Source organism: Aspergillus pseudotamarii (assembly GCF_009193445.1).
Source record: "Aspergillus pseudotamarii strain CBS 117625 unplaced genomic scaffold BDV38scaffold_7, whole genome shotgun sequence".
Taxonomy (NCBI): Eukaryota; Fungi; Ascomycota; class Eurotiomycetes; order Eurotiales; family Aspergillaceae; genus Aspergillus; species Aspergillus pseudotamarii.
The window spans coordinates 229,046-242,327 of NW_022475021.1; the positions used below are offsets into that span (position 1 = coordinate 229,046).

At 49.4% G+C, this 13,282-nt stretch overlaps 7 protein-coding genes across 7 annotated transcripts; 3 read left to right on the forward strand and 4 right to left on the reverse strand.

The window, feature by feature from the left end:
• Positions 1-132: 132 nt before the first annotated feature.
• On the reverse strand, positions 133-556 carry BDV38DRAFT_189590 (uncharacterized protein). The gene has a single exon (XM_032052239.1). The coding sequence runs from the start codon at positions 449-451 to the stop codon at positions 194-196; it is 258 nt and encodes an 85-aa protein (XP_031917636.1). The 5' UTR covers positions 452-556; the 3' UTR covers positions 133-193.
• BDV38DRAFT_237115 (eukaryotic translation initiation factor 4E) lies at positions 133-1,835 on the reverse strand. Its single transcript, XM_032053542.1, has 3 exons — positions 1,334-1,835; positions 1,191-1,262; positions 133-1,129 (listed from the first exon to the last, which is right to left on the reverse strand). The coding sequence occupies exons 1-3, from the start codon at positions 1,535-1,537 to the stop codon at positions 662-664; spliced, it is 744 nt and encodes a 247-aa protein (XP_031917635.1). The 5' UTR covers positions 1,538-1,835; the 3' UTR covers positions 133-661.
• A 193-nt stretch (positions 1,836-2,028) lies between these two features.
• Positions 2,029-3,199, reverse strand: BDV38DRAFT_237118 (Mpv17/PMP22 family protein). Its single transcript, XM_032053543.1, has 5 exons — positions 3,057-3,199; positions 2,939-2,993; positions 2,780-2,885; positions 2,425-2,730; positions 2,029-2,365 (listed from the first exon to the last, which is right to left on the reverse strand). The coding sequence occupies exons 1-5, from the start codon at positions 3,065-3,067 to the stop codon at positions 2,322-2,324; spliced, it is 522 nt and encodes a 173-aa protein (XP_031917637.1). The 5' UTR covers positions 3,068-3,199; the 3' UTR covers positions 2,029-2,321.
• A 270-nt stretch (positions 3,200-3,469) lies between these two features.
• On the forward strand, positions 3,470-4,801 carry BDV38DRAFT_237122 (40S ribosomal protein uS5). The gene is made up of 3 exons (XM_032053544.1): positions 3,470-3,819; positions 4,003-4,260; positions 4,318-4,801. Exons 1-3 carry the CDS (start codon positions 3,556-3,558, stop codon positions 4,573-4,575), a joined length of 780 nt encoding a protein of 259 aa, XP_031917638.1. The 5' UTR covers positions 3,470-3,555; the 3' UTR covers positions 4,576-4,801.
• A 1,874-nt stretch (positions 4,802-6,675) lies between these two features.
• Positions 6,676-8,957, forward strand: BDV38DRAFT_189622 (major facilitator superfamily domain-containing protein). The gene is made up of 2 exons (XM_032052240.1): positions 6,676-7,021; positions 7,089-8,957. The coding sequence occupies exons 1-2, from the start codon at positions 6,777-6,779 to the stop codon at positions 8,635-8,637; spliced, it is 1,794 nt and encodes a 597-aa protein (XP_031917639.1). The 5' UTR covers positions 6,676-6,776; the 3' UTR covers positions 8,638-8,957.
• Positions 8,958-10,948, forward strand: BDV38DRAFT_189623 (opsin family protein). Its single transcript, XM_032052241.1, has 6 exons — positions 8,958-9,155; positions 9,220-9,508; positions 9,565-9,631; positions 9,680-10,167; positions 10,238-10,372; positions 10,426-10,948. The coding sequence occupies exons 2-6, from the start codon at positions 9,342-9,344 to the stop codon at positions 10,505-10,507; spliced, it is 939 nt and encodes a 312-aa protein (XP_031917640.1). The 5' UTR covers positions 8,958-9,155; positions 9,220-9,341; the 3' UTR covers positions 10,508-10,948.
• Positions 10,949-10,972: 24 nt separating this feature from the next.
• Positions 10,973-12,306, reverse strand: BDV38DRAFT_237131 (uncharacterized protein). Its single transcript, XM_032053545.1, has one exon. It carries the CDS (start codon positions 12,271-12,273, stop codon positions 11,509-11,511), a length of 765 nt encoding a protein of 254 aa, XP_031917641.1. The 5' UTR covers positions 12,274-12,306; the 3' UTR covers positions 10,973-11,508.
• Between the last annotated feature and the right edge of the window lie 976 nt (positions 12,307-13,282).

The window sequence follows — 13,282 nt, forward strand, 5'->3', positions numbered from 1 at the left end:
AGAAGGGAGGCGGTGGGTAGCAGGCAGCCTTCATTCACAGTGGTGACGGCCTGTTGACGCGATGTGTCGTGGAAGAGCTTGAGGGCAACAGTGAATAGTATCCCGGTTGCCCTTTGTGGAAAATTCCCTTCAGGTCATTATGCAGGGACGGCACATCCCAGAAAACGAAACAGCCGAGTAACGCAAGGGCAGGTCACAAGGAAAGCGAGTGAAAGAAGTTTTTTAAGTCAAAAGGTATATTTTCCATTGCTAATGCACGGTATCTATAGAGAAGACTCGCATCAAGACGGACTAAGGCACAAAACAGCATAATCAAGAGAGCAGGCACAGAGCATGAAGAAGCAGTTTGAAACACTTTTTTTTCTGTTTTCCTATCAGAGATTCCCCTTGTCCAGCCATAAGAAAATGAAGAAGACAGTAGTCGAATAGCAAATGGTATAAACCTCGTCATACGTACGGAGCAGATACATGCCGTCGACGTCTACGATCATCATCACTGTAGAGTCCTAAGCGAGAGCGGGGCCCCAGCCAGTATCCTTTCCTTCATGATAACCCGTCGTTATTGGCCATGATCATAGATTCTTCCATCGTCTCGTAACAAGAGAAGCGGCATTCATGTGGGATAGATCGTAAATAAGAAGCGCCCGATGTCGGAAACGCTTCAAACAGTGTACTTGGCCTTCGCCCTCGTGCTACCACTGTGTGCACTGTCTGTGTGTCCAGAGAACTCCACAACGTCTGCCTCGTTCAGACGCAGGACTTCCTTAAACCGGCGGCCGATGGATTCGAGAACATCCTTGCCCTGGGCAGGTGTGCGGGCATTCTTGTCTCCCGGAATACTCTTGCCCACAGTCCGTGTCCACAAACCGACACGGTAGAAACCTTTACGCACATTCACAACGACTCCCATAACCTCGCTATCCCCATCGTTCTCGAGAGTCTCACCAATGGCTGCCAGTTGGGCGTGCAGCCACAGGTCATCGATCGGTACGGAACGCTTGTCTTTGAACGAATACGACCACTTGCCGCCGTGCTTGTTCTGAGGATCTTCCCACTCAGGCCGGATACCCTTCTTGAAAAGGTGGTAGTCTGCTTTGAGGCCCAACTCAGAGGTCGGTGTGATGTTGTTCTGATGATAGTAACATGGGTCAGCCATCGCCGAGTTGAGAGATAACAGGAATGGAGCATACGTAAATTCCCCAGAATTCCTCAACCGAGTTGAATGTGACAACTTCCTTCAAAAGGTCGTTCCAGTTATCGCCCTGTGAATGGGGGGGGAAAAAAACCGTTAGTGTTGGTGGTCTTCAGGCCACTGGCGAGTCAGACTGCGTACCTTGCCGCTAGGAGGCTTGGTGAACCACAGGGTCCACTCGTGCATAAGAGGGTGCTTCACGTTGAAGTTCTCAGGGTCATGGAACACTGTGATGTTGTCGCCATTTGTCTTCTCGGTCTCCTCTTTCTGCTCGGGGGCGGCAACGCCGGGCGCGGTGTTCTCGTCGTTCACCGGTACGGGACCGTTTTCAGCGACAGCGGCCATGGTGGATGTGAAATAATCGAGATTAGAGAGAAAATAAAGCCAAGCGAAATTATAGGAGTGACGTTGCGGTGATCAGAATGCCGAGAACGTTGTCGGAGGGGTGAGGAAAAAGTCTCGGTGGGTGAAGGCAAATTTTGTGTTTAAGGTGGGAAAAGCCGACAGGAAAGAGCAACCCGGATAAACTGGGGCAGTATCGAAGCGACTCGTGCGCGGCGGTCTTATAACTTTAATCGTCTGCTCCGGGCAGAACCACGGTGTCTATCGTCTTTTAATAGGGGCGTAGGTGAGCCTGTGGAAGGGACGATATGAAGTTTTGAAGCGTTTGGAGATGCGGCAGCTGGACGACAGTGCCACTTTACCCGTTTGGGCCACGGTACCTTTCTAGGCCTCTTATAGGCTGATGCGGCACTCCCCCAAACCCCAGCCCTAATAATCGATCTGATCAATAAGTCAATGCGGACTGAAGACAAACCGATCCATTGAATCTGACAGGAACAAGAAAAGAAGTTTCTAATTATAAATCTATGTACCCGCAAAGAATAGCAACAATAATGGTCACTAATCCGCTTTGATCCAAGACGTCTACTTTGTACCCGAAATGTTCTAGATGTTGCGCCCCAAATTTTGAAACAAAGAAAAACAAGTCCTAAGAGATACAGAGAAATGAAGAAAGACCTCTATGACCCCGGAACAATTCCAAGAAAGTCTTCGGTGTATCAGCTATACAATCAAGGGGTATCTCTAAACGTAAGGTCTCCAAACAATTGGAAAAAAAGGGATATACTTATTGATCGCCGCTATTGATCATGCTCAGGAGGCAATTCCAACCTAAAAGTAATAGTGTTAGTGCTATACAAAACCTTTCCCTGAAGATAAGTGACACATACCCAAGCTGACCAGGTTTACAACAAGCACACGATATTCCAATGGCACGATAGCAAAGTTGACGCCCTGAACCAGAGGCCAGATGGTCAAATTGGCCTTGTAGCTGGGGAGGAAGCTGTTACGCCACTTCTCAATAGGGTCCGAGCCTTCCATGATGGCCATGGAGGTCAAGAAGCAGGTGAGGTGGGTAGGAGTGAATAAGCACTGGTCTGCCGCAACCCGGGCAACGATGGTGGCCTTGCTATTCTTCAGGACCACGTTGCGTTGGAGAAAGCCGTACCAGGTCGTAGCAGCGGGACCAAAGATAGCTGTTACGATCAGTAAAACAGACCACTTACCAAGTGGTAAATGACCTACCTCCTCCGTACAGAGCCATGCGACCGGTTCTGGCAAAGTCATGCTTCTCAAAACCCTTGCGATCAACTACCTGCTGAGCGAGCACATCACCGCTACCAAAAAGCACCTGTCGCAAGTCAGAAACAAGACGGATCATGAAAAACGGAAACACAATCATACAGCGCTGGTCACACTGGCTGTGAGAATGGGCTGCTTAGCCAACTTTGCCTGATACCTGGATTGAGAGATAAAGTTTTAGCGTCAGGAACCGGACGGGATGTGGTTGGGGGAGATATACCAACGAAGCATGCTGCCAACGAGGGGGACTAAAAAGTCAATTGGACTTGATAAAGCTCAATTGAGTGCGGTGATGGCTCTCACAGGGAGAAAAATGTTGACGACGGAATGGGGGATGGGGGATTGAGGAAAAGTCTGGACAGGACAACAAAGAATTAATAGCTTGATAATAAACACATGACCCCCCAGACCGCCGATAAGAGTAGCAGGATCACGACAATCAGCGCCACCGCCCGCAGACTATTGGAGTAAAAATCTCCCAATGGGGGAAGTCAAAGTCACATGATACGAGTGTCAGCGGGTTGCCCAAACGGGTTCACCGCCTAGGGTATAGGGTTTCCGTGGGCTCGGTTAGCGCACGAAATTTCCGTGAGCCAAACAGTTGTGTGTGGATAGTGAGAGACGAAAGTCAACCTCGACGTCGACAACCCCTCAACGACACCCTCCCGTCCGTTACCTCTCCCCGTACGGTTCATTTTCAATCGCCATATATATCCAACATGGCTGACGCTGCTCCTCGTGGACGTGGAGGATTCGGTTCCCGCGGTGACCGTGGTGGTGACCGTGGCCGTGGCCGTGGTCGTCGTGGTCGTCGCGGCGGCAAGCAGGAGGAGAAGGAATGGCAGCCCGTCACCAAGCTCGGTCGTCTCGTCAAGGCCGGCAAGATCACCAGCATGGAGCAGATCTACCTCCACTCTCTGCCCATCAAGGAGTACCAGATTGTGGACTTCTTCCTCCCCAAGCTCAAGGATGAGGTCATGAAGGTACGGAACGAACTTTTTATCCGAAGGAAGATTGGACCAGTGGAATTCGTGTGGAAGCGCAGATCTTTCTTTTATGGTGGAGGAAGCGCAATTGGAATTTGATACACGATGGATGCGATTTGGGCGGATATTAGGGAAATTGCAAGTGGCAGCCGCTGACGGTTCTTTTTTTTCCCTCTACAGATCAAGCCCGTCCAGAAGCAGACCCGTGCCGGTCAGCGTACCCGTTTCAAGGCCGTCGTCATCATTGGTGACTCTGAGGGCCACATCGGTCTCGGTATCAAGACCTCCAAGGAAGTCGCTACCGCCATCCGTGCCGCTATCACCATTGCCAAGCTCGCCGTCCTCCCCGTCCGTCGCGGTTACTGGGGTAGCAACCTTGGTGAGCCTCACTCTCTGCCCGTTAAGCAGAGCGCCAAGTGTGGTTCCGTCTCCGTCAGAGTATGTCACGAAATGCGCGATTTCCGGAAATGAAGGTAGCATGCTAACCTACGATAGCTTATCCCCGCTCCCCGTGGTACCGGCCTTGTTGCCTCCCCCGCCGTTAAGCGTCTGCTCCAGCTTGCCGGTGTCCAGGATGCCTACACCTCCTCTTCCGGTTCCACCAAGACCCTCGAGAACACCCTCAAGGCCACCTTCCTTGCCGTCGTCAACACCTACGGCTTCCTTACTCCTAACCTCTGGAAGGAGACTAAGCTCATCCGCAGCCCTCTTGAGGAGTTCGGTGATGTCCTGCGCCAGGGCAAGAAGTACTAGATTATTAGTGCCGTGACGGGGAAATAAATTTGCATGATCGTTTTTTTTCTTGAACCATTTTCCTACGGGAATTCTACTTTTTTTTGGCTGTAGGATCGGAAAAGCTGGAATGAACTTTTTATCTCACGCTCTACTACGCTACTCACGGCCATGGATGTAATTACGGGAGGGACGACTTGAAAACGAAATAGCGTGAAGTGAATGAAAGCTTCCTTTTCGCCAGTCATGATATCCTGCGTAAAGGAGCAGGAAGGAGTTCATTCCGTAAATGTTCTACCCCGCAAATAGATAATTAAGATGCGGCACTCGAATAATCCTTATCCAGGGACTGATAAGTAAACCTTTGACGAAATATGTCATATATCAAATTTCTACTCAGTGGAGCCATAGCACTGGTCTATTGATTTGTGGTCAAGTGGGAACCACTGATCTTCAAAGGCATGGGATATCATCTCTCTTATAAAATGTTTATATGAGCATAGATGCTCAAGCAGAATACGTAGTAATATATTAAATTGGTTGGGTCAGTGACGACATTTGTTATGCACTGGTGTGGCGTAACTTATATGAAGGGTAACCGCAATAGATTTATATATATCCACATTATCCACATATCCGTGCCAGTGCATAAAGAAAGAAAACGAAAAGAAAGCACAGGAAGACAAACAAGAAAAATGAGTTAGTCTATTGTTTTCTTTTGTGTACTCACTCCGTTTGTATTAGAATAATACGCTGTCTAATAAATATCCATATTCAAAACCTTCGCGTCCTTAACGAGATATAATACCAAGCACGTCTAACCTGGCAACTATCCGCGATATTACAAGACCGCCACACCTTAAGCCAAACATGGCTTGATAAAATAACAAAAGTACAAGAAATTTCACCGAGGGGATGACAATGGCTTGAGGTATCCTACAGAAAGCTTCCTTTGACGTACAACTCTCATGATGTGACTGGTGATGCCGACAGCTCGTGGCGCAATAATGGTTGCGATGACCCTGGCCACCAATACTACTAGTAGGTACGGAGTATGTACGGAGTACATAACTTGAAATACTACGTTACATACCAGACTCTCTCGTAGTCACGAGCTTAGGCAAGCATTCGAAGAATTCCCCGGAGTCTGTTCGGCTTCACTGCTACAGAAGCACCTCCAGGCATCATGAGACGCGATGCGATGGTTGAAACCTATAGGAGAACGCGTATTGTAGCTTAGATTATATTTCTGCCCTGCACTTGGTAAAAAAAAAAAATAATAAATAAAAAATTGGTGTTGGTTGGTATTGTATGGGTCGTTCAAGCCAGACCCGAAACGGGAATGTCACCGACATAGCCTTGCCAAACTTCAATCTCACAACTTACTACTATATGATACTGGGGCTTATGATGGTAGAATAGTTAAGGGCAAGTCTAGCGCGGACAGCGATTTCATTACCCACGACAGAATCTTATGGTGTCTCTTGTCTGTTCGGTCCCGATGTCGCACTTTATCGTGTCCAATTTTGTTCACTCCATCTGAGCGGTCCCTTTCAGATTGACTATTACAAAGTAGTCAAGAGTGAATCGTCTCATACATTCAAGTTGGACACTAACGAAAATTCTGTTCGTGTCTGTGTTTTTCTAACAACGACTGGAGCTGCCCGGGCGCTCTCTGATTGGCGCACTGGCGAGCTACCACCGTGGGTTCAATTTATCAGATCATCAGATAAGGATTGATTTTGTCCCCCATGGCCCACTTGTATGGATCCCATTCATTTAGCCCAACCAGCCAAAATTGTCCGCAGTCCCTAAATTCTCCGTTTATACGCTTTTAATGCAAGCGAGGGTTGCGAGGAAATGCGGCACTTCAGAACCTGCCAATTACAGCCTTGCTTGGCAGACCCTCTGGCAGGAATCCTGCTTCACGATACCATTGCTCCTTACGAGTGGTGTATCCTCAGCAATGCTAAAGACTAGACCGAGAACTAGATCGGGAATTTGCTGCTTAGCGCTCTAGTCAAACGATGTTGGACGGAAATTCCCGACAGGATGGTGGCCTTCGATATGGGCTTCGGGCGGCATTCTCTCGGGGGAATTTGCTATTTAGCAGTAGATCATTCCCCCTTTGACGGCTGAATTCTTGCGCAGAGTTTTATTCCATTCCTTTCGCTCCGCCTGACAGCTTTTTTTCCCTGTCAAATCTTAGGGAGAAGTCTACCATGAAGTTCAGACTGCCCATTAAGCCGGATGAGATACCGGTGGACGAGAAGCGGCACCCTGATGATGATGATGAAGCCAACGTTACTCCACAGTCTGCATCCAAGGAAACGGCTACCTCCACCGTTGACCAAGCGGATGATGGCAAGAGTGATCTGGTTAATCCGGAGTTCCAGCATGGTGTGCAGAGCGCACAGGCCATGACTCAAGTCTGGTCCAAACAGCATTTGATTCTGGCCTACGTGATGTAAGTATCACGGAGCTGCATTCGGTGATTCGCCAACATTCAAAGCTGACGATGACATTGTCATTAGGATCTGGGTTATCTACTTTATTAAGAACTTCGCGTTCGGTATCATCGGTACATTGACTCCATATGTTACCAGCTCCTTCAAGGAACACTCGTTAACTGGCACTACCACCATTCTTTCTACTCTTATTGGCGGCCTATTCAAACTTCCTTATGCTAAGCTGATTGATATTTGGGGTCGTCCTCAGGGGTTTGCCTTAATGATCGCCTGCATGACCGTTGGACTCATCATGATGGCTGGGTGTAATAATGTTCAGACGTATTGTGCGGCTCAAGTGTTCTACTCGGTGGGATCCGCTGGTGTGGATTTCACCTTGACCATCTTCATCGCCGATACGTCGGCGCTGAAAAACCGGGCGTTCTGGCTCGGCTTCGTCGGTTCTCCGTACATTGCCACGGTTTGGGCATACGGCCCGGCGACGGAAGATATCTTAAAATCCATGGGATGGCGATGGGGTTTCGGTATCTGGGCTATTGTAACGCCCGTGATGCTGACGCCTCTATTCTTCCTGTTTTACTATAATCAGCGCAAAGCGCAGAAGGCCGGTCTGGTTCCTGAACGTCACAGCCAGCGCACTGTAATACAATCGATCGCTCACTACGGCAAGGAGTTCGATGTTATCGGTCTGCTCCTCCTGACTACTGGACTTGCCTTGTTCCTGTTGGCTTTCAATCTGTACTCCAAGCAGCCAGATGAGTGGAGATCTCCGCTGATCATCTGCTTCATTGTCATCGGCGGCCTTCTCCTCATCGCTTTTCCCGTCTACGAGAGATACATCGCTCCTGTCACATTCATCCCCTGGTCGCTGTTGCTCAACCGAACCGTCTTCTTCACCTACACCATGGCCGCCAGTATTTACCTAGCCTGGTATCTCTGGGACACGTACTTCTACTCGATGCTAGTTGTTGTCTTCAATCAAAGCGTCAGCCAAGCGACCTATATCACCAATATCTACAGCGTAGGCTCCTGCTTCTGGGCCGTACTCATGGGCATCCTGATCCGCTATAACGGCCGCCTCAAATGGCAAGCGCTCTACTTCGGGGTTCCTATCACCATCCTCGGCGTGGGATTGATGATCAAATTCCGTGAACCGGGCGTCCACATCGGGTATATCGTCATGTGCCAGATCTTCATCGCGTTCGGCGGCGGCACCTTGGTGATCTGCGAGCAGATGACGGTCATGGCCGTGTCATCGCAGCAACATATTCCCGCCGTGCTGGCGATGGAAAGCATGTTCATTAATATCGGCAGTGCGGTGGGCACTACCATCGCCACTGCGCTGTGGACGGGTATCTTTCCCCATAAACTGGCCGAGTATCTTCCCGCGGACGCGCAGTCTAATCTGGCGAATATTTATGGTGATATGACGGTTCAGGCGTCGTATCCTATTGGTAGTGCAGCGCGTGATGCGATTAACCGGTCATATTCGGAGACACAGCGGTTGATGTTGATTGCGGCGACGTGCCTGTATACGGTGACGCTGGCATCGGTGATGATGTGGAAGGATGTCAATGTGAAGAAGATCCAGCAGGTGAAGGGGCGGATTCTGTAGGTTGGATATGTGGAATGGTAACAAGACAGAGAAGAGGATGTCCGGTGTAGACGTGGGATCGCTGATATCCCGTCTAGAGTAGTAATGTTTGAAACAAAAGGGATCTAGGATTGAGGTTTGGACCGACGTTGATCGATCAAATGATCATCCAGAGAAAGAGAGGTGCCGATCCTATTTCTTCTGCATTCCGCATTCCTATATAGGCGTCGAAATCAAGTTTACGCCAACCGACAACCTGGATCAGATCACAATCCGCTATAAATAACCTCGCTGCATAGACCCCCTGGCCGAGTGGCTCTGTCTCTGCCAAGGCATGGGAACATGATCCAGAATGCCAGATCGACCGACATGCTGACCGTACTTAGTAGTAGAAGGAAACAAGGACGGTTGCAGTCGTGGCAAACAAATCAAACGGTTGCATCCTTTGTCCGACGTGACTTTTCCAGTCCGCGATTGGCTGCTTTGGATGCCGCACGTCGATGACGACAGAATCGAGGTCAGCATGACGAACGTCTCTCGTAAGTATTTTCTTTTTCCCTTTCATTCTTATATTTAGTTCTTCTTTATAACCCTTGAGTCCAGCTTTCATATCTATTGACACTTATCTCTTTTCACCCGTCAAGATCTTGATTTTAGTCCCAACATTGCGGGTGCTGTCACTTTAACTAAGCTTATCGGATACTAAACCTTGAATATACTTCAAGATGATCGATCCACCCGCCGAGATGATCGACTTCTTCGATACCTTCAAGACGAAGCCGCTGCCCGTGCCCACGACTACCCCGACGTCGGTTGCTCCTGTGCCCACCGTCCTCCCTGGCCATGATGCTATTTTCCAAGAATTGTCCAAGACCAGCCAACGGACGCTATGGTACACATCCCCCCTCTTGGTTTCTACTCGTCTAGAAACTAATCTTACAATCATAGGGTGGTCGTCGTGCTCATGGCCATATCCGCTATCGTCTTCTACATCCTCGCCTCCCGAGCACCCCTGGTAAGCCCAGCTAAGTACATGCACTTGATATCAAACTAAGAAGTACAGACCAAGCGAGTCATCCACAACCTAATCGCCATCTCCACGACAATCTCCTTCATCACTTACCTCGCCCTCGCAACTGGCGAAGGCATAACCTACAAACATGACATCTTGACAATCCACAATAAGCACGTCCCCAACACGCATCACGATGTCTATCGTCAGGTCCTCTGGCTGCGGTACCTCAATTGGTTCCTGACAAACCCCCTGGCCCTCATCAACCTTGCTCTCCTGTCCGGTCTTCCCGGTGCCCATCTCCTCGTCGCCATCGTCGCCGACTGGGTGATGCTTGGCACCGGCCTCTTGGGCACCTATGCCGGCCACACCCCCCGCAGATGGGTCTGGTTCACCATCAGCGCCATCGGCTACCTCACGACTGTGTATCACATTGGTGTGAACGGGGGCCGCTCGGCGGTGAACAAGGACGCCCAAACGAAGAGGTTCTTCGGTACTGTTTCGGGTGTGTCGCTTGTGATTAAGGCTTTGTTCCCTGTGTATGTTGTCTCTCTCATTCACCTTCTTCCTGCTGCGGGGATATATGAAGCATGCTGATGATCTATATAGCGCCATCGCAGCCGGCGCTCTAGCCCTCAAAATCAACATCGACGCCGAGACCATCATTTTCGCTATCCATGATATCTTCCTACAGGGTATTATCGGCTACTGGCTGATTTTCGCACATGATGCGGCACCCGGAATGTAAGTCTATTGAGTACTACTCTAATTTTTTTTCACCAAAGCTAACGAAACAGTACCCTCTCGGTTGACGGTTTCTGGTCCCATGGATACGGCAACGAGGGTGCCATTCGCATCACAGAAGAGGAGGGCGCGTAAAGCGATAACTTCATGCCTCCTGGTACAAGGACAATCCGATTCGCGCTTGAACTGGGGGAGATCGTGTTTCGTGAGAATGGCTGGAGGACGGAAGCGATATGACGTCATACTGATGTTGCACTACATGAGAATGAACGAATGATGGAAAAGTGGATTAGTTGACGACACTCGTTACGATGCTGTTATTTCGGGTTGATTTATTGTACAGAATCTGGGTCTGGTTTCTGTTTCTACTGAGTTGGCGCGGCTGATCTTCGTGTGAATGTGATGGAATAGGCTATAATAATATTAATAAATGAACGGGTATTCTGGTATTCATTTTACCTAGAAGCTCTTCAGATCAAAAGATCTAGTGTCCACATTAGATTTCAGTACAGAGTAGAACAGTTTAAACTGTCCCACAAGTTCCATATTCCCATATTCCCCATACCCCAGATCCACAACCCTACCTCGCCACCAACATATCCACACCCTTCACTATCCACATCATACTAAAACAAAATCAAACCAAGAGGATCTTCAAAGAACCCTAATCATCCGAATCTCCCCCCTCTCAACTACCCTCCCAACGACCCCCTTCCCAACCTCCCCTCCACTCTCCCCCGGCCAAACAACAGTAACACCCGCCATATCATCTCCCAACCAAAACCCAGCATCCACACACCCATCCCCAAACCGCACACACTTCAATCGCCCGCAATCAAACCACTGCAGGAACGGATCTGCATCGACCACGAACCCACTCAACATTAGCGTGCGGATCGATAGCCGGGTGCGTGTTCTCCCCATACCCATGCCGGCTACTTTGGCTTTTTCGATGACTATTTTGTCGAGGTATTCGCCCAGCCCGAGGGTTGGGTGGAGGGTACCTGTTCCTGTTCCACTTGGGTTTTCCGTTAGGACCTGGGTCTTCGGATTATAGGGTTGTAGATCATTCCAATGTCTGTGGTCCTGGGGTAAGGGTATATGTGGGATATATATGGAATAGACAAATGAACATACTAATAAACCGGTTCGCCGAGTCTCTCCTTGCTAAGTGTCCATCCGCCACGGATACAGGGCCATTTTGTCACATAATTCCGTCGTAGACGTGGGGCGAGGGCCATGCCGAGCTCCAGTTCTTCCAGGTGCGGGTTTAGCCAAGCTGCTTGCCAGATGTATTTCTGGTAGGAAGTCATCATGCCGGTTAATTTTAGGGTGCGCAGATGGCGGAAGTGCAGGAGGGGAGTTAGGGATATTAAAGGGAAGATTTCTCGTTCGTGTTCATGTTCATCGTCATCGGGGTCTTTTTCTTTAGGTACTTGGCTTGGTTCTTGGAGTTGTTGTTCTGTATTGATTGGGGTGGCTTCGGTGGGATGTTGATCAGAGTCTGGAGTTGAGAAATCAATGGGCCAGAACAAGTCTAGTCCTAGACTCTTCCTATCCCTCGCGAGAAGATCCCAGGTGTCGCCGCCTCGGAACTCGAGGATGGGATTTGCGGGGGTGGCCTGGTCGTTTGGGAGTAGGTCGGGTCGTTTTCGGGTGTTGCTTAGCCCGCGGAGGAGAGTTAGTGGGAGATGGAGGATAGATCGGGACCGAGAGCTCGAGCGTGGTCTGGCTTGGATTGGTTCCTGTGAGGATGTGGTTTGGTCTGAGGCGTCGGAGCGGATGGTTGAGCGTGCGCGTCGTCGACTTAGGTGAGTGCTGTGGAAAGGGTTGAGGAGGAGGGTGTCGCTCATACTGAAGCGGCGGCGGTGGTGCACTTCCGTGTCGTTTGGGTCGGGCATGGGGTTGTCTGGTGTTGTCGGTGTCGGTGTCTGTAGTTGGGTGTTTGGTTGCTCTTGGCCGAGGGTGAAGGGGAAGCGTTTATGGAGAGGTTTTTTCCCTTCTGTGGGAGGTTAGTATACCGTTTTTTCTGGGGATGTAGAGAGGGCACAAGAGTACCGGCTTCAATAGAGTCGTGGATGGGTTTGTTGTAGGCTTCTGCGTCGCGCCAGAAGGCGTAGCCTAGGAGCGTTGCGTGCCAGTGAGAGGGGTGGGTGTCCATTCTTTTGTGTTGGATTGTTTGTAGACGTATGGGAAGTGAGACGACTGTCTTGCGGAAGAAGAGGCAGCAGGGTTATATGTGGCAGTGTTGGGGAGAAGAGGATATTCTGCTGGCGCAAGAATCAGGTTGAAGAAGACTTACTGCGGAGGACTGGCATTCGGATCGAAGAGAGTGACGGACAAGCTGTGCAGTTCAAACACAGAGATGAGAGCCATGATGTTCTGTCTCGGTGTTGCTGCTCCTCTTCAAATTGTATCCTATTGCCCAGGGATTTAACCACATCGTGTCAAACTTGTCACTTGTACCCGGGTATTAGTATCTAGCAGCTATATCGGGATATTCTCCCCATATTCTCGGAACGGAGGCTACGTAGTAGGGTTGGGTGTCTCTCCACATATGACCAGCGTCAGGCTGATTGTCAGGAGTCACTCAATAACTGCGCAATTGGGTTCTTTGGCTACAAAGGATCTTGATAAGGTCCCTGGCTTCATTGTTCGTTGATCCAAAGAGACAAGTGTCCTGGATCCGGACAGAAGGTGCTAGGGCCTTTGTGCTGCACTGAAGGTCTAATGATCATAGTTAGTATAAGATATTGTTACACTCAACATTAACGAACAGGACTAATAGATGAATCGAAGTTGTATTTCTATGATACGCTAGATAGCCTTGAAGGATTTTCTTTTGTTTTTCTTTTGCTTTCCTCCAGGGGTCAAGGCGAAATATTATTAAAGTTGTAAAATAAAAAAAAA